The sequence below is a fragment of the Acipenser ruthenus genome, chromosome 3, assembly GCF_902713425.1.
Source record: "Acipenser ruthenus chromosome 3, fAciRut3.2 maternal haplotype, whole genome shotgun sequence".
In the NCBI taxonomy this organism is placed as follows: domain Eukaryota; kingdom Metazoa; phylum Chordata; class Actinopteri; order Acipenseriformes; family Acipenseridae; genus Acipenser; species Acipenser ruthenus.
This window is the reverse complement of record NC_081191.1, coordinates 68,811,327-68,837,735: the sequence shown is the minus strand read 5'-3', so window position 1 is coordinate 68,837,735 and position 26,409 is coordinate 68,811,327. Positions and strand designations below refer to the sequence as shown.

The 26,409-nt window shown below is 37.6% G+C and overlaps 1 protein-coding gene across 3 annotated transcripts in view; it reads right to left on the bottom strand.

The window, feature by feature from the left end:
- Positions 1 to 1,129: 1,129 nt before the first annotated feature.
- The window catches only part of LOC117394964 (microtubule cross-linking factor 1-like), a 77,628-nt gene continuing 52,348 nt past the window's right edge, over positions 1,130 to 26,409 (bottom strand). For 2 of the 3 annotated variants that reach the window (XM_059015635.1, XM_059015636.1), the window contains 9 exons: positions 25,512 to 25,634; positions 24,259 to 24,501; positions 23,085 to 23,246; positions 20,620 to 20,787; positions 12,779 to 13,039; positions 11,841 to 12,146; positions 10,533 to 10,609; positions 8,417 to 9,977; positions 1,130 to 2,350 (listed from right to left, as the gene is read on the bottom strand). In XM_059015635.1, coding sequence (XP_058871618.1) covers positions 2,141 to 2,350; positions 8,417 to 9,977; positions 10,533 to 10,609; positions 11,841 to 12,146; positions 12,779 to 13,039; positions 20,620 to 20,787; positions 23,085 to 23,246; positions 24,259 to 24,501; positions 25,512 to 25,634 — 3,111 coding nt within the window. In that variant the 3' untranslated portion in view covers positions 1,130 to 2,140. Of the gene's footprint in view, positions 2,351 to 6,218; positions 6,277 to 8,416; positions 9,978 to 10,532; positions 10,610 to 11,840; positions 12,147 to 12,778; positions 13,040 to 20,619; positions 20,788 to 23,084; positions 23,247 to 24,258; positions 24,502 to 25,511; positions 25,635 to 26,409 lie in introns of all 3 variants that reach the window. The other variant, XM_059015637.1, reaches the window with a different exon arrangement.

The window sequence follows — 26,409 nt, the reverse complement described above, 5'->3', positions numbered from 1 at the left end:
GTTCAGAAATTAGGATTTAAGAGTTATGTTTTTGTGCACGTGTACTGGTTTTACTCAAAAGTGGTTCCTGTTCAGGTATTTATGAATGGGAATAATAAGAGACATGCTCTTTCTTGTTTGATGACCAACAAAAATAACTGCATTTTTTACATTTTCAATAATACAAAGGTACCTAATTTAAAGGTTTGAGAAAAATGTCTGTTTAGTTTTTGCAATTTATTTTATTTACTAAAATTAAATTGTTCAAAAAATATATATTTTCACTCAGTGCATATTCTATGTAATTTCCATCTTTCACGATATTTATTCAAATGAATAAAAGGACAGTTTAGATTAGGTTTATTTGGTTTATTTATAATGTTACAGGTTTAAACATATAAAATCTTTTAAATTTGACATTTTCACAAGGAGTGCTAATATTGGGCCCCAGTGCCTAATGCAGTTGAACAGGAGGGCCTCAGGTAAAAAAAGATTGGGAACCCCTGTCTTAGCTCACAGTTTATTATATATATTTGTGTTAAGTAAGGAAGCATGTCAGTAACATTCATCCCCTGCCAAGAGTGTAAATACAAGAGCTTTCAGTAACATGAAGGTACATTTCTATTGTAATTAGAGTTGATTCGAGAGCACAGTTTTAAAAAAGATATTTAAATGTAAAAATGTTCAGGAGAATGTCCTTAATGAATTGTATTGTTTTGATTTTAATGGAGTTTTGTTTTAATTCATTTTTAACAAACTTACTGGTAATATTTTTCAAACCTCGAAAACCTGATGTTTGTTTAACCCATTTTTACAAGTATATGTGATTTTTGGAGGGTCTATCGACTGTTTTTGGCTAACATTTTGGGGTTAAATATGTAAATATGAAAATTTCAATCCAGGATACCAACCTTAAAGAGAAATGTATATTGGCAGGCTACAAAAAACAAAGCTATGATAAAACAAATTGCAACTGCATTTCAATGGGAATTTAGTAACCTTTTGCTTTTGAGTCACAGCCCTTGGCTTGTGCAATAACCTCATTGACTTTTTATTTTTTATTTTTACCTATTGTATACTGTATTACACAATGCATGTATTTAGTGGGCTCCTACTTTGACAGTAGATCAAAACACGAAAAAATTGCCTGTTGTAAATACATATTTTCTTTTTATTACCAGTTAACTATAGTCGTACAGACTTTAACAACATCCATTATTTTTTTTTTCTAACCCATACAACTTTTTTTCCAAAAAAAAAAAAGAAAATAAGTTTATTTATAATAACTGTACAAAGACAGCCATACTGTTACAATAATTTAGTTTAAAAATCTTTGTATATGCAAATAGAGTTACAATAAAATTACAGTACAGAATGAACCTTACAACATTATTACAGTGATATTCAGTGACTGGTGGTGGAGTACAATATCCTTATATACATGCACTAAAGTGCTAGGAACCCAAAGGCATGCAAATCAAGTATTGCACCATAATACACCTTTATCTTCCTAAGACGTTCTAGCATTATAATCCACTTGTCATTTAAAAAAAAATGTCAATGCACAATTTACCTGTATCCCTTCAAGAATATAATACACATTAAAGTAAATACATCTTTGACATCAAATTTCACCGCCTCTGTTGATATGCAGCAGTTTTAATTGTGTTTTCTTTTTTTTAAGGTTGAAGGCAAAAAAATGAATGGAAAAAAAACAACAACATTCAGAGCACCATACCAAAAATACATGGAAAAACAAAACAGTCCAAATGTAATGTTAAAAAAAAAAAAAAGGCAGACAGGATACTGAGAGAGACATTTCACTTTCTTTTCACTTTCATTCGGCACCTTTCATTTTGTAACCTGAAGAAACAGCCCTCCGATATCAACTTATTAAAAAAATAAGATGGAAAGTAAAATTATATATATATATATATATATATATATATATATATATATATATATATATATTTTTTACAATCAAGAACCTATGTTTTGACAGGCACATTTTTTTGTTGTTGTTACAGAACACAGCCCATTGTTTGTTGTGTGTTTCTTCCCATTGGTACTTGAACTCTGCTTGAGTGAGTTTGTGGCATTGTTACACAAGGTGGCTGTTTTTGGCTAGTGAGGCTGGCAGAGACTCAGAGTGGGTGAGGCTTCATGCAGGCTTGTGTTCTTGGCTCGGTTCTTCTGGTTCCAGTTGCTGCTGCTCCTCCGGAAAAAAGAACCGTCCGGAAGGCATGGACCACTGAGGTGAGGCTGACGGGGAATGAGAGGCCCACCTGGAGGGCGGGCGGCGGTTCGCTGGCCTTGCCGGTCTCAGGAAGCAGGACTCCAAAGGAGGAGCTACTGAAGAACAGGGCAGGTCCTTTCGAAAATGAAAAAAAAGTTAGAAAGGCTTTCCCGGGTAGGAACTGCAAGGGATTGACTTGAAATAAATTACTATAGAACGATTATAATAACTAAAGATTATTATTATTATTATTTTAGCTCCTTAGACTTAACTCCCTCGTTCGAATAAAATACAATACCAAGCCTACAGGGAGTATTTTATTTATTTTTTTACATTTTTTTTTGTTTACGTAGATTGACCTTAAAACAGGTTTATTGTGATTGTTCCCAAAAAAGTAAGAAATCGTCTTCCATTCAGACATTCTTTACTCTGGGAACCACACCTAATGGTTGTTTTTGACAGGTGTGGGTTGTACTGTAGTCTGTGCGTTATAAGCATAGTATCATTATACAGGCTTAGGTTATATCTTATATATACATATAATCTGGATATGCTCTATAAATAGTTAGGTAGTCAGATGCTATGAAACACAGGAACAAAGACATTGACAAAATGAAAGAAAAGAGGTTAGACAAGGTTCAAAGGGCGTCTTCAGTGAAACAGCTATGGTTTATATGATGTTACATGTAATCCTGATCATGCATACAAAATATTGAACAATATGCTTGTTACACAAATTGAGAGTCATTTCTGAATGTTCAATATTTTGCAAACTGTAGTGCTTTCTCCATCTTTACAGCCCTGCGATTGTAATGATAAACAGAGGCAGGACCTCTATGCACTGCATCTGTATTGAACTTAGTGATGTTAATAAATCACCCCAGTGGGAATAACTCTTTCAACAGTGCAGATTTGTATAGTGGTCTGGAAAGATAACTGCACTTAGAATTGCAGACCACTCTAGTAGTATGAGAAAGATCAACCCACTCAAAACAGCAGCAACGTGTCTAAACTTATCAAATACAGTAATTATATATAAAGTACAAGCACCATTTTATTTTCAGTATAAGACATTATCCTAGGGCAGCCTTTCTGTAAGGTTCACATTAATTGGTCAAATGGCAATAGATCATTAAAACCCCAAGTGTAGTGCTGCTACAGTACAGCACTCCTAAAAACAGCTCACTCTTTTTGATTTCATTCAGATCTTACTAATGGGTTATGAGACACAGGGCTGTGCGGATACTATTTTTTTCAGAGTAATTACCTTTAAGAAATATTTGTCAGCAGGTATTAAATAAATCAAAACACACTTATTTACTATATGTTTATTTGAAAACAAGAAAAGCTGCCCTTCCATCAACTTTACAACTGAGTACCAATCAATGGCAATTAACTTCTGCACTGAGGCTTTTAAAAGACGATTGGAAGAGAATGTTCCTCTCATCTCGGGCGCTGACACTTTTACTGCTTTTCTGCTGTACTGAGGCCGTGAACTCACAGTGAAAATATGTGGCAAAACTAGCAAATGCAACTGATTCATCGCGTAAACATGACCTTTCGTTACACATAACTCAAGCTACGACTGGAAACTGGGAAATGTATTTCTTTAAATCAGAGATAACAACTTGCCCGGGACTAAAAACCCACAATTCCCTGCAGAGATGATGCATTTCTAAGGAAACTAAGGGAAGTGGGAAAAAAATGATTTTATATGAAAAGGATCAAAGAAAGTTTTAGTTGGTTTTATCACGACAGGGTCTATATTAAATAACACTGTCAGATAGTTATTGATTGATGCTCAGTAACTGTGTAAATAAGGGAAACCGAGGGACCACATAGTTTTGTGTTGAGTCATTAACATGCTTTATTCCATTTAATTAACAACCAACAACATTATATTTCTTAAAGGTAAGTACTCAGAAAATATGAGTTTCGGCACACCCCTAATGAGCACCCTATTCTACAGGCGTGGGATAGTAAAAAAAAAAAAAAAAGATTGGACAAAATATCTGGTGAAAATTTGTTTTTGAATGTAATAGATGTGGACCCTTTATTAAGATGAAACATATGAGGAAAGCCTTCTGTTAAATTACACATTCAGTTTTCTGTGATGTACTGGCAAAATGCTTGCATGCATCAATAATATTTTATGGTTATGAATGAATTCTTCATTTCAACATTTTGTTAATCATGCACAGGGACAAATGATAAAACTGAACAAAAAACAGAAGCAAGAAATATTTCTGTCTTCGTTTGCAAACACAGCTGAAAAGGTGATTATTGGGTTAAGGATATAGTCGGATAAGAAAGTACAGTTTGATGGAAACACAAAACAGTGTCAAACATGAAAGGGATTGTGAAACAGCAGTCTGATAACCTAAAAGGAGACAGTGTATCCAGGTGGTTAGCACAACATACTAAAAGCCAGGGCATACTGGAGTCATTTAGATGACCAGAATCCTAACAGCAAGACACAAATCTCTGTGACTCGATCCAATCCAGCTATAAAAAAGCCAGACCACACTGAAAGAAGATTTTGCATCTCAGCTGGGATACACCGGGTTAAATCATTTCAAAAATCGAACAAAAAAGATGCTGGAAACACGTCACAAGCATACTTCTGCTTAACCCTTACACTTAAGGAGACTTCCGCTTAGACTGACTACGATGTGAAACGGTATAATACAGAATTGACACTATACACTGTACAGTCAGAATTTTGGACATAATTCAGCTTAATTTCTATTTGTATTTATTTACAGTTAATTGGATAAACAAACAGCAAAACAAAATTACAATAAGAAATAATCATTTAGGATGACAGCCTTACATTTTGAGTATTCAGGATTTGTTTTGAGCTAAATATCATCTTCAGTAAATTATTCATCCAATTGTGTATTGCAGCTTTCAAACCTATCTATGTGTAGTTAATACTGTGCATGTGTCAATACTGTGTAATAGTGTTATTAAAAAAAAAAGTGTGCCGTGTAAAAAATATATACAATTATACTTATACCAGTTAAGATTTACATTTAAATTGGGTTTTAATAAATATGCATTAATAATATTTCCAATCAATACAGTAGAAATCAGTTGGGGAATCCTTTGAGGGAATATTTTTAAAGGGCTCAATTCATAATGATGCATCGTAGCTAAACTGAACAGTTTGCAGTGCTGCGTAATAGAAATACAGTGCTCCCCTTTTATAACGCTGTAGTCGGGAGCCATAGTGTTCTGCCTTATAACAAGACTACCAGTGTTAGTGTAATGGCATTATGGGGAAAATGGGAGCCATGACCGTACCACCTTATAACCTGTTACACAGTATAAAGGGGCGCCTTATAAAGGGGGAGCACTGTATGCATTACATAACGCCTATGAAGGCATTATAGATTTACCTCATTTCTTGTTAAGAAAAGAGCTGTGTTATCCGTTTTCCAGATTAGGTCTCACACCTCTCCAGCAGACTGTGGTAAGCACTCAAGCTAATCTGGATATTTTAGGAAGAGGATTGCTGCTTTAATAATTAATAATAACAGATCCTAACTCTTTTGTTGAGCTGCATTTGTTCCCATAGGAATTGACTGATTAAACATAAAAAAACGAATAACTTGCAACGCCAAGAGGCTCGACTGTAATAACACAGCCCCATACAGCTCTGTAAACATGGTATCTAGATTGCTTTTTGCACACTGCTTACATGTTCAGTTTTTTCATTTAGAAGGATGCAAAATATATGCATAGGGTATGGCCGAACGGCTCGACTTCAAAAGCCATACTCTTTGGTGAAGATGGTGAGATTCAACTGTATCATTAGCTCTATGTAACTCTGCATCCAGCCACTGATATGACTAAGTGGGGTAGTTATGGCTGTTTTATATTTAGGGCATGCATAAATTAATGTAAAGCAATACATTAAAAAGTCCGGTACTATGTTTGTTAGTGTATTGTGTGAACGGAGCCCACAGAGAGTTCAGAAAAGAGGAATAAAGGAACTTACAGCAGTGAGACAAGCAGGGTTAGAGTCTCCAGGGAGCGGTTAGTAACACAGTTTGTTTCTGGATTGTGCACAGAAAAAAAGACCAGACCGATTGGAAAGGAAGAGAGAAAATAGAATGAAAACAATTAGTCTGGAAATTAAAAGAAAAAGAGATTCAACCCCTACCAGGACGAACAAAGGCTTGTTGCGAAGTGGATTCCACGAGTACTAAAATATACTGAAAAAGAGCACAAGTTCACCGAGGGCAATAGGTCACTGGTAGGTGAACTCCTGTAAAAGCATTTGGGGTTTAATAGGAAGCACATTAAACAGGTGTCTTGCTTTAGAAGGAAGGCATGTTTAGCTGTGTGGCTAGATGGCTATCCAAAAGTGAGAATGCAATACTGGCTCTACCAAGATCTTGATGCAACAACGCCTTCTTCACAAAGAACCCATTGAGCCAAGAATTGCAGTGGTGGGATTAACTGGATTCTGTGAACTATGATTTAATTTGCAATGACATTCAGTGTATGCATTTCAGTAAGTGGTCCAATGGCCACCTATACCTTGCTTATTGTTTAAGAGAACCCCCCCACAGGGGGTTGTGAACCAGTCTACATGAAGAAATGAGCTTTAACCATGATCTCACAAAACCTTTGAAAAGTATTTCAGTAGTTAAATTTTCCCATGCTTTACTTAAAATCACACATTATTCAATATCAAATGACTCATGTTGTTAGTATGCAGTTTAAGCTGTTATACCAGGCAGCCAAGTGTGAAGTTAATTATAATGGTTTAAGTGCATCAAGACCCAACTAATTACGCCCGCCAATTAGCAAATATAAGTAATTGTTGTTTTAAAATGTCATAGTAAATCTCTCCCAGCTTTACTGGTGCTATCAAATAATACAAAAACATGCTATACCAGCATCTTTAATTCTTACTTGAACTCCTAGCAGGAGAACTGTTTTTTTTCTATTATCAAGTGATTTGGGAAGGCCCGAAAGCAAACCAAGGCTTATTTTTTTATTTCGGTTCTTGAGTATTGCTTAATTGGAACTCATCCTTTCTTCTCAGAATCTACTGCAACACTTTGATACAAAAAACACATTTTTTGGTAGACTTGATATTGAGTGAAATCATAGGGATATCAAAATAAACCATTATATACTGCTTTACAAAGTCATAGATATGATTAGAACTGTAAACATGTTCTTTACAGACCAGCCAAATGTCTTATCATTCTGCTTAGGGTGCTAGCGGGGAATTATTTGTCCACAGCCATCATATAATGCATAAAAGACTACACATAGTAGCCCCCACCCCACAACACGCAGTAGCAAAAAGCATAAACTACAGTTCAAGGTCTTGTTAACATTGTATATTCTGTCTACTATAAAATGTCACCTTCTCTATCTACCTTTCAAGACCTCTCTTCTTCAGGTGTAGGTGGAAATTAAAAGATTTACAAGGTTTAAATTTGCATATTAGAAGAATTGTCAGATTTTAGAACAATCAAAGCCTGATAATACACATATTTAATCTCAGAGTGAAACTATGCCTATTCTATTTTGCAATTCTGACTTTATACCTCATTAATCCTCTAATTGGCCCTGTACTGTGAAAAAGAAAATCTAGGTCAAATTAACTCACCCCCTAAATATATGTTCAGTCAGTATATACTTCTTATGGCAGTGATTTGACAAGGTTGACACTTGATATTCTACTGAATTTTGATGAAGCAGCATTTCTGAATGACACTTTATCTATTGTGTTGCTTACAGATAAGGTGTCATTCAGTGGCATCACCAGAATGCTAAGCTTCAAAAGGGGGGTCTGAAATGGTTCTTTACCAATCTCACCAATGGTCATTATAGTCTATAAAACTCATTAGTAAATTACCAGTAATAAAGAACTGCTTGAACAGAATTAACAGATTCTGTCCAGGGTCTTACTGCTCAATAAAGGCCTAATAATGCACAAATTGCACTACTTTATTCACATTGTTTTGATGGATTAAAATTTGAGATCCTATAAACTGCTAGTACAGCTGCATGCATAAAACAATATTACCATTAATAATTAGCGTGCTATTAATATTTTTTTTTAAAAAGCACGATATTAATACTTTTCTTTAAAACTATTTTTTTTAATAGAATAGCTTGAAGCAAAGAATTAAAAAAATAAAATAAAGTAAAATAAATAAATGAACAATTTACCTCAATGGATCCCTGTTGAACTTTGTCAGCTTCCACCAGCCTGCTATCCTTACTGAGGTTTGTTTGGCAACTGGAAGGAAGCTTTTTTTCATCCCTGAAGGCCTGCTCAAGAAGTCTTTTATTAAGTATTCTGGCAGCGTTTTCTGCGAGGGTATAGCCTGGAGGAGCAGATAAGTCCTGTCTAATGCTAATTACCTCTGGGGTTCTTTCCCCCTGAGACTCTACAATCAGTTGGACAGGACTGGGAGACCTGTCCTGGACATTCGTCAGGTACTCCTGAACCACCCCGTAATTAGACTTGGGCTCCTCAGCTTTGGGCTCTGCTGGCCTGGGCACTACAGATCTGGAGCGGCTAGGGGACTTGGTGAACTTCTGCAGGGTATCATACAGCACAGGTGTGTGATCGATGATGTTGAATAGGCTGGACAGGCCGTCGTTGATGGTGGTGTGGACGGGGCTGTCCCTGGTGGTGGTTGACCGGGCCCAGGCTGACTCGCTGTATCCTTTCTGAGGTGTGGTCGGTGTGGCAGGCTTGTTGTTGGGCTGGTCCACTTTGGCGGGAATTTTGCGCTGGAGCTTTGGGGAGCCATACTTGGGGGAGCAGCAGGGGCGGTCAAACTTGCTCTGAATGACTGGGGAGAACTGCATTTTCCTCAGGCTCCTCGATGGGGATGAGACAGGGGTTGAGCCTCCCTTCGGTGTTAAGCACTTGTGAGGACTGCTGGTGATGCTTCTCAAGGTATCCGTCTGGAGGCTGACGCTGATGGTTTGGGTTGACTGGGTTCCCCTAGTACTGAAACTATTGGTCTGGCAGGCAGTGTCCTTAAACTGGCGCTCCACGGAGTTGGAACGGATAGCATTCCTTACAGAGAAAGCTACCTCCTTCATGTCATCGCTCAGGTTCCTAGAGAGCCCCAGGTCATGCAGAGAGGAGGCAAAGCCAACTGTAGAACAGACAGGGTGCTCTATAGGATGGAGTCTGCCCTCAAGGAGTTCTTTGTGGTGTTTGGGCAGCTCGCAAGGCCACCTCCCAAACACTTCTTCCGACCCTCCTTTGGCATCACTCCCTTTGGTCACAGAGAATATGAAGTCGGGGTCTACCACAGGCTTTCCCTCACTTTCAGAAAGGACTGTGCTGTCAAACTTACGAACAACTGGGGGGCTGTGGAAGACCCGGACCCCAATTTGTTCAGATGCCATACTGTTCCTCAGTGGTTGCTTTTGGCAGTGCTCTGGGCTGGTCGTAGTATTCGTCGTCATTGTGACACTCGTAGTGAGGAACCATGACGAAGCTTGGAATGGATTTGAAGTCTGTTCTGTCTTCCTGCCCTCTGCCCTTTCTGCCCAGGCCTCATCTGGCTTCTCAGCAGGTCCACTGTGGCCCACGGCAGTGTAGTCCCAGCTCTTGTTGTGGAACTCCTCAATGTACTTCAGGTCATCTGGCGACAAAGGAGGAGTCACCTCACCCTTCACACTGTCCCCATGCATGCTCTTATCAGGGAGGAATGGAGAGCTGTCCATCAGGCGCTGGAACTCAGACATGGAACAAACTGACTTTGCTCTGAAACCAAGGGAGTAAAATAAAGATAAATCAATACATTCCAATTTGTTAAATAAACTGTTCCTAGCTGGAAGTTGCATTGCCTATAAATCAATTATGATCATGTTGGCTTGAATGAACATTTATTTTAGCATTATAGAGGGAAATAACTACCATCATAGGAGAAGAAAACCTAAACTTGAGACAGTCTGTGTTTCCCCAAAGGGTACAAAATAAGTTGCACAAAGTTAGAATCAAGTGTCCCTCTCTCAAATCAGAACATAATTAATGAAGGGTGATGCAATAGAACCGCAATGTGTGATCATAAACAGCAAAGTAAATGACCCCAGTAGCAAAATGAATTTGGTCAGTCAGGAAAATGCTTAATGTACTGTTCTGCAATGCTTAAAAAATGAAACCTATGTAATCTGTTCTCCCTAATAAGCACTTGAGTTACAGAGAGATTATCCATTTTAGGATGTGTGGATTCAATAAGAGATCCGAGTCAAGCTGTCAATTAAAACACACCTTGTGACAACTCCTATCTTCAGGATCTGTCGAGCCTTTTTACTTTACCTTAGAAGATTTCCTGTTGGCATATCTTCTTCTTGATATGAGGCTAGATCCTTTGCATCAGCTATTTCATTCAAAGCCTAAAACAGAAATCACAATGTTTTAAGTTATTGGAACCCATAAGTTTTGACACCCTGTAATTTTAGACACTCAATTATTCATTGAGCAGCCTGTATGTACTTTCAATTACTTAATTAACTTGGCTGGTTTCACAGACACTGATTAGCACTAATATTGGTAAGGCAGTCCAGGATTAGTGCAAAACAGCTTTCAAGGACAACACATATTTTTATAATTTAACCCAACAAAACTTAAAAATACACTAGAAACTCAAAATTGTGAACACTTACAAACTGCCCGGTCAACCAAACGCACCACTTGAAACCAGAAAGAGACATCCATGCTATTGTAAATAACATGAAGATGAGACACTGGAAATTTGACCAGCCCAAAGGAGCAGATAAGTCCTGTCTAATGCTAATTAATTGTATTCCTCAAGTTAAATGAGTTGACCTTTGTGAATAAATGACATCATGGGAAATAATGCAAGTTTTAGACGTATGAACACTGTATTATGTTCTACTCTAATATGTTTTGTATAGAGATATCTTGATCATGATTTCCGACGAGTACCATTTGGTGTGTCTTTTTTCACATGTGATAGTATGAACTCCTTTGGATTTATCACAGATTAATAGAATGTACAATCTGGTTGCACAAGTCTGGGGGGTATCTTTGATATCGTTTGCCACTATTATCAACACGTTTCATCTGCTCCGTGCACTTTCTTTTTGTCAACCTCTTCAACTCAGTCCAGCAATGTTCCACTGGCTTCAGAACTAGAATCTGGGCTTTGGACCAAAACCCATTTCCACCCCCTTGTTTCCAGCCCAACATTTTGCAAAAGTCTTACTTTTATGGAAGGTATTAACCATATATATTGACAAATGTTGTGAAGAGCAGTCCTCTTCAATTTTTATAATTTATTTTGGGGTTTTCTATATTCATAATATTTAAACCACTTTTTTTTTTAAATCAAAAGTTAGGTAATTTTAAGTACAGTAAATATCAATGGCTTTACCACATCATTTACTATTCCTTAATATGTAAAACTGAACAACAGAGTGCCAATGTCTAAGTATGAAATTCCTTACAATATAGATATTGTGTCCAATTATTCTGTATACTACTGCACAGGTCAGTTAATTTCTTTTTTGTGGATTTTAGGCTGCAGTATAACAAACATATGTAACAGAAATGATCCATCTATTGTACAGTATAAAGTCTACATGGACAATCCTAATATTGTACCTCATTCAAGCAAGGAAACTTCTTTTCACTCTCCAGTCTGGACGGTGGTGGTCCCTCACTCTCGCTCAAAGAATCGAGGGACAAGGCTTCCAGAAACAGGTTTTCAGTGGCACGGAACCTGTCGCTTTCCTTCAGATTCATTGACCCTGAGTGCTCTTCAAAATGCTCGTCGGAGTCTGAGTACGACCTGAAGGCCACTGGTGGGTTTCTGCAGGGGCTGTCCTGTGGAGAAAGAACACTCAGCCCAGCCTCCTTCTGGTCAAGAAAGAGCATCTCCCCTTTTCTTGTACTTTGTTCTTTCTGAACCTGCAAATCCAAAAAGAGAACAAATAAAGGTGGCTGCATTCAGAATAAAACATGGTCTACCGTAACTTCTGTTAAATGTCAGGCGGCAATTATGCATTTTAAAAAAGTAAGCTAAACTCAACTGAGGAAGACGCTTGGTGTTTTCACTGTAACGGTGGTTCCCAACTTAATTGCTACAAAAGTCTACTGAATATTTGATATTTACTATGAGAACACTGGCCTTACAAACATTACACACTGGTATTTGTAAAAAAACCTGTAAAAAATATAGCATTTAATTTAATAGGTTAACTACATATAGTTTATATAATAAAAAAAAAATAATGTGGCTTTTTCATATTGCAAAAATGCAGTTGTTTATAAGGCAACACAAAGGTTTGCTGGTGGCAAAAAAAGATAAACTTGAAAATCAAGCTAAAAAGTCAGAATGCTACTCAGTGTAACACATGTTTTTATCATCTGACAAGACTGAATAGTTTGTTGGAGACAGTGGAATATAATCCTTTCAAAAGAGACAAAAAACATACAATATACATACACGGTTAGCAAACAGTAGTGTATTTTGGTCACTAACCAATACTTCTACTACTACCACTACTACAGTTAGGCTTTCCTCCCACAGTTCTACCAACCTTTTCTGTCTTTTTCTGCATCTCCTTCATCTGCCACTCCCACTCTTGCCTCTCCCGATTGAACCTGTCCAACATCTCCATCTTCTCCCTGCTCCAGTTCTTCTCACTGTGCTGCAGCTTCCAGCGCAGGTCCATTGCCTCACTGTGGCTCTCTGCCAGGAGCAGCCGGTGCTTCTCCCTCTCCCGCTTAAATGCCCTCTTCAGGTCGGCTGAACCTGGATCTCCAAGCGCCTTCTCACCCTTTTCTTCCTTTTCTTCCAGCTGTGATGGGAAAAAGCGACAGATAAGTACCGTAGCTTGTTACTCAGTGAAAAATAAAACAGCATTACTCATTTCCATGGTTACAAATGTGTAAAATAACAACACAAGTAGTAGCAAAATGATATGAAATGAATTATACATCAAAGACAAAAGGTTTATCTTACTTAATTTGTTCCTAATTACTATATATAGTTTTGTGTGAAAAGATTTATGCAACGGGATATGTTTTTTTTTTTTTGTGGCTTGCCAAACTTTTTTAAAATAGCCTCCTCAGGCCCTAGATTTATTACATTTCTAGAGAATACATTTAAGTAGAGATATCACACATTCTAGGCCCCTGTTAAAAAAAAAATGTATGTTTATGACATTATTACAAGAACTGAAAATAATAAAGCAAGTTGCTTAAATCATTTAAAAGATGTCCCTGTAGTTCTTAAAAATAATTAAATTAAGATGATCATGAAGAAGAAAAAGAAGACGAAATTACAAATAAGGCTGCATTTTTTTCACGGTTATCATGGATTTCACCGTTTCTGTCAAATTCACTCACTGCTGTGTAATATGTAGTTCCCCGTGAAAATTTCCACTTCTGAAAGAATAGTGTAAATATACATATTGTTTTTAGTACTTAAAAATAAATCCCACAGACATTTTACTGACACACTACCTGTGGCACTTACAAGGTAGTAGGGGGCTCCGATCTCATCGTGACGCGTAGGGCCGATGGGGGAAGAGTGTTACAGTTACAGTTCCTAGCAGTGCAATGAACAGTGGACATTAATACAACAGTATCCCACCATGCACTGTATTTTATTTTAAAATAATGTGTAATGCCCCATATTAATAGAGGTCCATATTGCTAAAAAATAAATAAAACAAGTATTTTGGAAGATGTAAATGCAAACACACACAAGTAGGGGTTTCAGGTTTTATTTTTAATCAGGTTACTTCCTTTTAAACAAATTGAGCTGATTCTATTTCATAATTAAAAACTCATAATAGAAAAATTACAAAACAATCTTCGTTTTTAGCTCCATATCTTGCCGGAGCCTAATTCTGGTACCCTTAATTTGATTTCAAACAGAGCTGGCAAATTGTGCTCCGATCCTACTTTTAACTCGCATTTCATTTTTGCAGTCGTTTCGACCCAGTGGCCCATCAATATTTCTGAAAGCTTCTCATCCCTTTCCAACTGATCGATCTAGTTTAAACTCTGTAGAGACTATGGTATAAATTTATATGCCCTCTTTTAAATCACGTATTTCAGTTTTGCGATTTAGGAGGTAACTTATCTGTTCTTCCATTTATTCTATTCCTATTTTTGCTGTCAGTATATCAGCATTTGTGTGTGTGGTGTGTGTGTGTGTGTGTGTGTGTGTGTGTCTCAGGAGCTTATATATCAGGTGCTCAGCTTCTTCAAATTATCCAACTAATGGGGGCTGGGAACAGGAGAGCTAAGTGCCAGTGCAATCAATGCTTAGAATCGGTCATCCAATTTGGAGGGATGGCCTGATCTAGGCAGGGTCTTGATGGTGCCATACACCTTCCATTTCTTAATAATCGTCTTGACTGTGCTCCAAGGGATATTCAAGGCCTTTGATACTTTTTATACCCATCCCCTGATCTGTGCCTTTCAGCAATTTTGTCCCAGAGTTCTTTTGAAAGCGCCTTGGTGCTCATGGTTGAGTCTTTGCTTTGAAATGCACTACCCAGCAGAGGGAACCTACAGGAACTGCTGAATTTATCCTGAAATCATGTGAATCACTACAATTTAACACAGGTGGAGGCCACTTAACTTGGTGTGTGATTTTGAAGGTGATTGGTTACACCTGAGCTAATTTAGGATTGCTATTACAAGGGGGGTGGACACTTATCCAACCAAGCTATTTCAGTTTTTATTTTTAATTAATTTTCTACAAATTTCTAGAATGTTTTTTTCACTTGGAAGTTGTGGGGAAGGATGTGTATGTGTAGCAGATTATATATATATAGACCAACCAAGAAAATCAAGTGTATACCATCCTAATGTGTGAGGCTAATGTATGATAATATTGATCAGTCATTGAATTAGTTAGTTTAGTGTAAACATTGTGGACATTTCCATATTCTGTATTTCATTATGATTTACATTCCTGAAAATCTCATTCTCCATGACAATCTTCCTACATTTTCTCTTGTGAGTAATGTGCTGGTTTCTAAACTGTTTACAGTGAGGCACTCAATTGACCGAAATAAATAAACCTAATATGTGCTGCTAAGGCTTTTAACAGCCTGTGACTCCCGACCTAATCCCTCCCATAGACTGTCACTTAAAGATTTACTTCACTGATAATGCAAAACAGTGACCCACATAATACTAAATATTCTGAAGGCATTATAAGCGAATGGAACCAAACAAAATGTAAAACGCTAAACAATGATAGCAACAATCAAAATACTGTCAGTGTCCAACCCTGGTTTCCATGACAATTTATCATTATTCAGCCACTCAAAAAGATTTTTAATCTTGAATGTCTAAAAGCCTATAAAAAGGACTTATCAATTTAGCCTTTTCAAGACACAGACAATAAAATCAACCAATTAAATGAGTTCACCATACACATTTTTACCTAATTAATGCTCAGTATAAAATGAATGATAGATAAATACCACACATGTATGCATGGCTCATTAAGCAGGGAAGGATGAATAAACCACATTTTTATCTACAGTGCCAAACTGAATGACGGTCATCACTGCTGCTGGTAATTTATTCTAAAACAGCAGTTCCAAAAATATTACTACTGTCAGAGATTGCAGCTTGCAGCTGAGGTTTTAAAAGTCCATATGCAAATGACCAGACGCATTCTACAAACTGACAACTTTGCATCCTGAGTAAAATCTTTGTCACACAGCATGAAAAAAACCTGTAATTGTGTGGAGGTTCCTATGCCGAAAAACATATTCACAGATGATCTAAAAAAGATTGTGATGACAGTGTTTGTGATGTGGATTCTTGTTCATAAGGAACTGGACTCCTTCCCTGTTGGCACCAACAGTCACCAGACTGAAATAACTTTCTACAACCAACCTTTGCAGAATCCACTGACCACCCCAACCCTATGTCCTTATCTGTGACAAAACCCTTATGAATATGGTTCTTCCCTTATAAAATTTTCCCAAAGTAAAAACACAACAAATTGTAATAAAGTATAGTGAAAAGCATGGTGAAGCATAGATAAGCATTGTAAAGAATAGTGAGGTACAGTGTGGTAAACCAGATTAATAAATGACAAACCAGAGTAGACTATGGTAAATGTATAGTATAACCAGGGGTGAAATTCTGTCAATACTCACCGGTAGAATTTCACCCCTTACTATACATTTACCATAATCTACACTGGTTTGTCATGTTGATTTATTTTCGGTCTGTAAAATATATGTGCGATGCAAAGTGTTCAGTTATACTGTAACTTACGTCTCTCTTTATACTAGGCCTAGTGTTATAAACGCTTGTCAGCTTTTTTGCCTGTAAAAATGTTGTTGTTAATCAGATGTAGTTGATATGTGATCGCCAAGATTTATCAAAATTCAAACGTTTTAGTAATATTTTCTAATGACATACAATAATACAATATTATTGTAGTATTGCAAGGTCTATTATTTTGTCAGTAGGCCTAGCATTAACTATCACAGTTTACAAAGACGAAACGTTAACATCCTAGTTAAGAAAAAAAGACATGATAGCTAAATTAGTAAGCTCGTTTCATTTTTTTGTTGTTGTTTAAATAGGAACAGTTCTGTCATGTAGCCTATGTACCTAGGTTGCAAAAAATATAAATGAGTACTGTCTGTAAAAATAAATGAAAGAACAAAGTGCATAATAAATAATAATACAAGCGCATCAGTGATTGCTGTGCATCGTGGCCTAAGTTAGTAACCGCAGCATCGAGCTCAATTTTATCCATGACTAAAAATCGTGCTTTATCACTCGCATACCTATCCTTACAGTTCTGCTTACACGTTAAAAATGTAACAAAAACATCTTTTTTGTTACAGTTGCTATAACATGTGTTGCTATAACATTTGTTAAACAAACAGACATATAAATTACACTTACAAAGTTCATTTTAAATGATTTATTTTTAGTTAATATATCCGATCAACTTATTCCCTGGGCTCGATCTACTAATTCCCCAGATGTAGTACTAGTAGGCATAAACTTTAGAAACAATGGAACCTCCCCTTTAAATTCTAGACGACGATCCACTTTTTCCCCGGTCTACTTATTCCCGGTACTGGGTATCGGGGCTTATTTGATCTGTTTTTCATCCAACACACATGCATTCCACCCACTCTTATCTTACAGAGGTGCGTTCAATTAGGAGAACGTTTGCGAACATTTGCCAACAGTTTTAAGCTTTTTTCTGTTGGTCTGTTCGCCTAACGTTTGCTAACTGAACACTCTGAAGAGGTAGTTTGTGTAAAACAATAATGGCTACAGGCTGGGAGAACATTTCTTTGATTCTGGGGGATGGACAAGTTTTGTCAATTTATATAACAAAAAAAGAAGCCAAAAGAGTTACTTCAGGCATGTTTAATATTAAAATGTGACTTATTTATAAAATATTGGTATTTTTCGATAAAAATTAATAATGTATGCGATGAAGATGATGATGATAAGGGTCTGTTTACTTAGAAAGAAAAAAGAAAAACAATATGAATTCCAGTTTTAAAATAGCTAATTTGTCGTTTTGCTTTCGGATTTTAGGATGTGTGGCATATTTGAAATGTTTGTGGAATGTTCAGTAAACCGTTCAACTAGCCTTGTTCATTGCGAAAGTTCCTCAGTTGTTTATTTTACACAGTCCACTAGTGTTCTGTTAGAAAATGTCTTGTCACCAGGGTTGCCAGGTTTTTCAATAACAAGCCCTATATCCTTTCTACGTCCGCGTTACTTAGTGGCATTGCCAACAATGTGAAAGCAAACACTGCAAGTTCTTTGAAACAGTTTTCACCGCTTGCATCAGTGTGTTTCCACACCTCTATCCAGAATCCAAGAGCATTCTTGTCCTCTTTGTTTTGCCAGGCAGTAAAGTTAATTGCACGATACTGAGCATCAAGCTTTCCCACATCACCCTTGAATAACTTCAGCAAGGAAACGGATGCCAATGGGGGCTTTACTTGTGAAAGAATCACGGAGGGGCTGAATGCTGACATTGACTTGCACAGTTCCATGTTGTTAGGTAGTCTTGTTTTAATCTGTTTGGCAGCTTCCAGGAGAAAAGCTTTACATCTCATTTTCATATTCAGGAGCTCCTGCTCGTTAGGGTTTGCTTCCGACACTGAGATATTGAACTGTGCACCAAAATCTACTGCAGAAAGAGGTAAATGAATACTCCTGTCATCCAAATTAATATCAAGGAGGCCTGCATCAGCAACGGTCAAGCAGTTGGGCTTTAGAATTCTCACAAGCAATGATCTGTAAAACAAATTAAGAGAATCAAGCATCCGGAACGGATTGCCTGTATCCATTTGAAAAAAAGAGTATTCCATTTGTTGAATTCCTGAATAACTGGTGTTATAAACTGCAGATAAAGTTTACTGGTCATGTTGTTGTACATGCCGTACAGTATTTCAGCGTCATAGCAATGGTCCTTATCTTTGCAGCGTTGAAAATGCAATTTAAATTCCTCCCACTGCTGTAGAATGCGTACGCAACAATTGTAGAAAGACAGCCACCTGGTGTTGGAAAGCTGCATAAGTTTCAAAGGCGCATCTCTGTTGTTGCTCAGACTATATTTCAGCGTATTTCTGTAGTCGAAGGGTACTGTGTGAAAACCATCTGTATGATTGTGAAATCAAAAAGTCTAAATTTCTGGGCAACATCAACCGCCTTGCTTGTGCACAACTGTATTGAAATGGCAAACGCATTTCAACAGGACACAACGTTCATTATTCACCTTAAGTTTGGTGAAGACTGAATTCTTTTTTCCTACCATAACATTACAACCATCTGTTCCAATCCTGATACATTTGTCAAAACATAAGCCCATCTCTCTGAGAAAGGAAGTAAAGCTTCGGAAAGGGCTTCAACAGTCCCTCCCTCTAAGGTAACCAAACCCAGAAAGGTTGAAACCATTTTCTGTAACGGTTTGCTGAAGTATCGAATCACAACTTCTAATTGCTTGATTGTAGTAATGTCAGTGCTTTCAATCAATGACCAATGAATATTCACCTATATCCTTAATCAAATCAGAGAACATGCAGGGTGCTATGATGTTGTTGATCAGGGCTGTAAACTTTGAACAATGCAACTTTACATCCTTTTCGAATGTTGAGCTGATGATATCCGCTAAGTCATCCACGGCTCGTATGGCTGTGTGGCACGCTGTAAAGCAGGCCAGTTTCAGTTCAGCCTGACGTACGGAAGCAGACGCAGGCCTTGAAACGCTAAACCCAATGTCAGTCAAACGTATCAAAGAAAATGGAGGAGCATTTTTTTTGTGTGCTTTTCTGTGTTCGCATGTTGCACTAGATCGGAACGGTGACCACGAATTGTAGTTTGGCAGAATCTGCACGCAGTCAGACTGTCATCTCCCACAACTGGTTGAATCCACAGTTTCAGTTCCTTTTCTACCTCCCATTGTTTGCAGTACCTTTTGTCGTATTTAACTAATTAAAAAAAAAAATTCTCCTTCTCTCAAAACACATCTGCCACCAGCCGCCGCCAACTGCCAGAATTTCTGTGACAACCGTGTCACAGAAACTAAACAATCATTAAAATATTCTCGAAATGAACCAATGGCAATATGGCAATGGATGATCTATTAACTGTAGCTCTTGGCAACAAGATCATGAGGAGAAGTTATTTGGCAGCTTCAGTGCCAATCATTATTCAAATCGGTCAGTCTCATCCGCCTATGGATTTATGTGATTGGTCAATAACGTTGTTGGTACCCTCCCCTGATCGACTACTAATTATTTAAGGAATGGAAATGGTTGTTCATTGAATGAAAGTTTACTGTTATGAAATTTTATGAAATGTTTACTGACATCTGAAGTAAGTTTACTGTTATGAAATTTTTAATTTAGTCTCCTGATTAATATTTTACTTTTTTTTCATTTAAACCTTCAAAACAATGACTATGCTTATCAATCAACTGTTTTCTAGGGCATGTGAAATAAAAAAATCCATTTAAAAGTAAAATATGTGTATCAATGCATTCTGGGAACCGCTCTACAGAGAAAAATCATTATTTTTCTTAATGTACACGATGAAACTAGTACGTTTCTGAGTTTTTTAATGTTACTTCCATGAAGATAAAAATCAAAGTCATGCCTGTGTCCACGCTAGCCACGTTTATTTTGTTTTAAAAAATTATTTACCGATATCTATACATTTTAGAAGTATTTATTCATCGTCACTCAAATTGGCCACTTTTTTTTTTTTTTAAGTTTACACCCGGCTACGCATATCAGTACCTGCATTTTTTTGTTGAGAATTTCACAATGGGAAAAGCATGGCAAAACTGCAAAAAAACTGTTAAAAAATACCATGGTAAACTTTTGTTAGGGTTGCTATAGAGCGTTTGCAGTACCTGCTCAATGTGGCACTTCATTTCTGCCCACTCCACCTCAAAGGCAGCCTTCTCATTGGCGTAGGTCTGCTGCATCTCACAGCGCCGCTGCTCCTCGTCCCGCAGCTCAGAGCGGAACTCCTCCAGCAGGGTTCTCAGAGCCTGCAGCACCTTGCGGTTCTCACCTTCCTGCAGGGGACACACAGGGCTCAACATTGCACTCTCAGAGATCAGAGACAAACACCTAGCTCTGGTTTGGATATTCCAGGGCTGGCTTCAACTCATACCATATACTGTAGTGATTTAACTACTGGGTGCATTGAGTCGAAAAGCAGGGGTAAAAATAGTCCAATAGGTCAACTGGTCACCGCTTTAAAAGAAATGAATGCATAATGCATTTGATAATGTCTGGTGCTCTACTTGTGAACATACTGTTTCAGAACACTGTGTTGTTTTGTGCATGACATTTTAAAACTGCTTGACATTTTTTTAAATGTAATTTTTATTTTACTAGTTTGCAACTGCAACTGCACTTCCATTCATCTGAAACGGCACGCTTCACAATTACTTCACAGTCACATGATGTGCAACTAATTACTTCACAGTCACATGATGTGCAACTAATCGACTACAAGTTTCTAAGGTCGACTCTCACTTTGCTATTCGACTAACTGATCAGTTGATTATTTGGTGCTGCCCCGTGTGCAGTATTAGGAGGGAACAGTCTTACCTGTGACTAAAATCTGAGATGGGGTTGAGGGTTTTGTACTGCACCTGCAGTTGAGGTACTAGTGAGGGAGATGGATGTCTCTCTCCTTTTTTAAGATGGTGAATTCAAATTTATCACATGCTGAGCATAGCTGTGAATGGGGACCTTTTGTGACAAATGGAACAGGAGGTGCAAGCAGGCTTTCCACTGGTCTAACATACAGTACTATGTAAAAATGTTAAACCTTTTTAAGAGATTTAAGATTTAGTTAAAAGTATAGCTAAATGTTAAATCTAGCTAAGAGATTTAAGATTTAGTTAAATATTCAGCTAAATGTTAAATCTTGTTAAGAGATTTAATATTTAGTTAAATATTTAGCTAAATGTTAAATTTTGTAACTAGATTTATAAATTATATCTGTACACATTTAAAAAATATATTTATTTATTTTCACAACATTTATAAATCTGGGGGAAAAATACAAGATTTAACTTAAATCTGGGAAAAAGTACAAGATTTACGTTAAATCTGGAAAAAAAGACGTTAAAATATTAATTTTTTTTTTTTTTACACATGGCACCCCATAGGCTATTGCTTGAGGCCAGTTTTATATGTTTAACTTAAATTGAACCCCAAATAAAAAAAACCCAGACAAGCACATATTCTCAAATTTGGGGTGAAAAAACAGCTCCACTAAAGCCCTGATAAGTGTCCTTGTCCTGCTCTTCACCAGTAACACTGAACACTCCGCCATTTTGATATCTCTGACCTGAAAGTGCTTTTTGCGGTAGAGCTATAATTGTTGCGTATGGAGTGTTTCCCAATAGATGTCACACAGGTTTCATAGCAGGACATGTGCTCAAAGCAAATAAAAGGATCTCTCTGGAAAATGTTTTACAGATAAAGAAATATGATATTATTACTATCCACTTGGTGACGTTTAAAACCAAAAACATGTCCTCAGTTATTTGAACAAGCACTCAGGATACTGAAGGCAGTGAAACAGATTAAGAAAATACATTAGTTAAAGTATCCTCTGTGGACAAGTGTAAAACATTTGAATCCCTACATACAGCAGCGATGCCTCAGTTTCACACAATTTGCCAAAACACATTCTACATTCTTTTTCCATAAATACTGTAGAGGAGGTCAAGGGCTGAAAGGGTTTTTTTCTGCCATTTTGCCCCAACATGCATGTTTTTAAAGATTTTTGACATTGGCAGGTGGTAAATTTATTTTTTTATTTTTTTCTCATCATTTATTTCCATTAATATTTTTAAACATCATGCTTATATGATACAGTTTAATTCCGAAGGAATCTTATCAGTACCTTGAAACACCTATCTACAACATGAAATAACAATAATTCTAAATGAACTGAAAATGTATAGCAAGTGTTTACATGAGTGTCAAGTTTATAGAAATTTAAAGAAAAAAGAAAGTTAAAAGAATAATCAATTTTACAAAAGGTACCAGTTATGTGCGTTTTCTGTTGTTGTTTTGTTTAAATTTTCGACCACAGGAATTAGGTATGGTGCTCCATGCATTTGACGACATCTGTTCACAAAATAAGATGGGAGGGGGGCTCCAAATAAAAAAAATAAATAATATTGCTAAGGTTGAGAACCCATGGTCTAACATGATTTCCTGAGTTGAATTTGTGCCACTAGACTTTTACTTTTTGGGCCCTTCTTTCCTGTTGTTTCCCCAGTTCTTCTAATGTACTGATGATGCATGAAGAAAGGTTTGGAAATAGCCACGAGGTGGAGTACAGTACCTGCTTCTGATGCTGGATTAGCTCTGGGGTTTGCAGAGGAGGTCCCTGAACACCGCCCTCCGCAGAGGCCTTCTGGAGGAAGCTGGGCTCTTCCTGGTTGGGCTCACTCGCCGTCTGGTGCATCAGGAGGTTCAGCTCCGGCATGCTGTCAAACTTCTCATACTGACAAAAGCAATAGCAGGCAGTGTTTGTAAGTGACATGTTTGTGTGGTTTACAGGTTAAAACCATAAGCCACAAATAAAACTCACCAGTTATACTAGGGCAAAAGGCCCAGCAACTACTCCCTAGTAACCCTCCTGTAGACATAGCAACTGGAAATAAATAACCACCCAAAGGCTTCCTTGTAGTTTAAATCCTGGGTAGTAGCCCAAGAAATATATCTTGTAGACCTAGCACTAGTTTTTTTGTTTTTTTTATTAAAACGGAATTTGACGGAAACTATACCACCTAGTTAAAGTAAATAAATAGTTAAACTGGGTGCTTTTTGTTTTTGGTGTTAAGTAGCAGGAAAGTACTGTTTTAACAACAGAGTTTAAATACAAGTTGGATAAAAGGAATAGGTGATTATTTTTCCACATACACAGTGGGCTTCTCAAATTCTCACAGCTCTTTAATCTGGCACAGAAAAGCAATAGGCAAGTGTATGTGTGGCAGTGTGGCAGGGTGAAAGCCCTGCTGGTGCACGGGTGTGTGTGTCGGTGTGGGGAGTATTAGGTGGCAGGGAGGGGGTTAAATTCCTCCCTGCAAAAACACGTGGGGATGTGGCTAGAGCCGGCAATTGAATAAATGTTTAAATGACTCATTAAGGCACAGGTGTATAAATAGGGTGCTCACTGGTGTTAGTGGAGGGAGTGTGACGGTGATACTATACTACAGCGTTTCTGGTCTCTGAGGCTTCTTGCCGACATGCACCCTTTCACAAAGTTGGATAAAAGGAATAGGCGATTACTTTCCACATACACAGTGGGCTTCTTAAATTCTCACAGCACTTTAATCTATCAGCACATTTTTTCCAGAAAGGAAAAACACACATAGTTGCCAGAAAAAAAAAAACGCAGCTCAGACATTTATTTTTGGGATTTTGCATCTAACAAGGTTATATTGTTATTTGTTGGGTGGAATGACAAACAATTGGGAATGCCTTCAGTACGCCCTCCTGGACTGAGATCTAACCTCCATGAGGTCATCCTCCTCATCATCGTCCATCTTCTTTCCCTGTCTCCAGTGCTTGAGCAGCCACTTGAGCTTGACGGAGAAGAGAAAGGTGTTCTGGCGGAAGAGCCGCACCTCCTGCTGGAGCAGCTCCTTCTCCTGGTTCCAAGATTTCTCCTCCAGCTTGTTCTGCAGTCTAAGGCTCTGCACCTCCAAGTCCTTCCGCAGCAAGCTCTTCCGGCACTCCTCCTCCAGCTGAGAAGACTAAGACAGGAGAATATGGTTAGGTTTACAATGAAGACGCAGGTAAGGCGCAAGGAGAGATTTTTTTTTTCTTTTTCTGAAAAACAAAAAAACCTGAACCTCATTTATAACAAACTTGAAAGTGCCAGACCAGTGGGTGTCATTTTATGGTGATTAATACAATACAATACAATACAATACAATACAATACAATACAATACAATAGGGATTTAAAGGTGCCTTCTGTGAAAGCGCTATACATATAATAATAATAATAATAATAATAATAATAATAATAATAATAATAATAATAATAATAATAATACAAAAACCTAAAATGCCTTCTTAAACAAATCGTTTTTTAATCTTGATTTAAAGAGTAAGCTGTGTTTCCGTATATTTTTTTTAAAGATTTTAGAATACATTTACAGTGCTTAGTTTTGGCTTGCAACAGGAGTAATCAAAGCATATTACCTGTATTACTAGCGTTTTCAGAATGCTTAAATATACGTAATTATTTTTTAATTGAAGATCCCCCTATAGCACAACACTGATTTGTTCTGTTCTAAAATTGTGGCGATTCTGCCAGTTCTATTAAAGTTGGATTCTAAACTGCATACTCTAATTATTGTTCAGTTGTTCAGTACAGCTTCAGCTACCCCTGGTCCCTCAGCTGATGCACCTGCCAGCACAAATGCTTTACTGCAGCTCGAGTAACACTTGTATGAACAGAGACTGCTTAAAACCAAATATTTCTGGTAGATGATTCATAGTTCTTAACTTCAAGGCAACTGGATTTTTAAATAAACTTCTTTATTTAAAGAATATTGTATTCAAATACTAAATAAAAAAAATAAATGATGGTAGTTTTTACAGCTCGACTGATTTCATGAATCTCAATGGATAATTTATCATTTATAATTCTGACTGAAGCCTCACTTTTAAATGTAAGACGCAATGAAATACAGCAACAAACAGTTGTTTTCCAATGTTGCCTTTCTGTCAGTCCCTACCGTGTTACTGTACAGTACCTGCATGATCCGGGTGTTGAAGGTGTCCTGCTCCTCCTGCCGCAGTCTCCTCTCCTGCTCCAGTCGAGTCTGAATCTCCCTTACCGGAGTGCTTGCCTCTGATAAAACATGGGCATCCCTGAGCTACCCGCCAAGGCAAGGAAACAACGTTAGCCTTTGAACAGGTGGTGACTAAACTAGCATTAACTTGCTTTTAACGTCACCTGTCCATACAGGAAAGCAGTTATAATACATAAAACCCTGAGATGATCTTATGACTACTATACATCTGTATCTTGCAGAATCTACCAATTGTTATACACACCATATCTGTGTGACTAGTAATGAACGTGTATCCTACTAGGCCTTTTTGGTAACCTATGTGGTTAAGGGTTCCTGAAAACGTTAGGTTACTTACCGTAACCCTGGTTCCCTGAAAGAGAAGACGACCAACAACATACTTATGGGATATGCCTGCCTATTGGTAGGTATTACTGAGCGCTTTACATCAGAGCTGCCGATAGGCCCCTTCCTGGGGTGATGTCCTCGGTCCCGCCTACCAAGGGATCAAAACAGTCAACCCACGGAAGCCATTCCTCTTTTTGCCTCTCAAGACGGTAAGGTAAGACCTTCTGTGTTGATAACTGAGCGTATACTAAAAGAACTGTTCCGGGTTGACTGCAGTTCCTCTGCATTCGTGCTGAACGTTGGCTTGCTGCTTTCGTAGAATCAGCGACTCCAAAAAATAGTCTTCTGCAGCCTGCCTCGCTTGCGTTGCAGGCTTGCTTCTTTACTGTCTGTCGTTTGTGTCCGACTGTCTGTCCAGTATTGATTTAAAGGAGTGAGTGTGTGTGTGTCTTTTCTAGCCTTCACTCTTGGGGAGAACGCAGTTCCTCCGCTGGGGCTAGGCTCTGCTTTA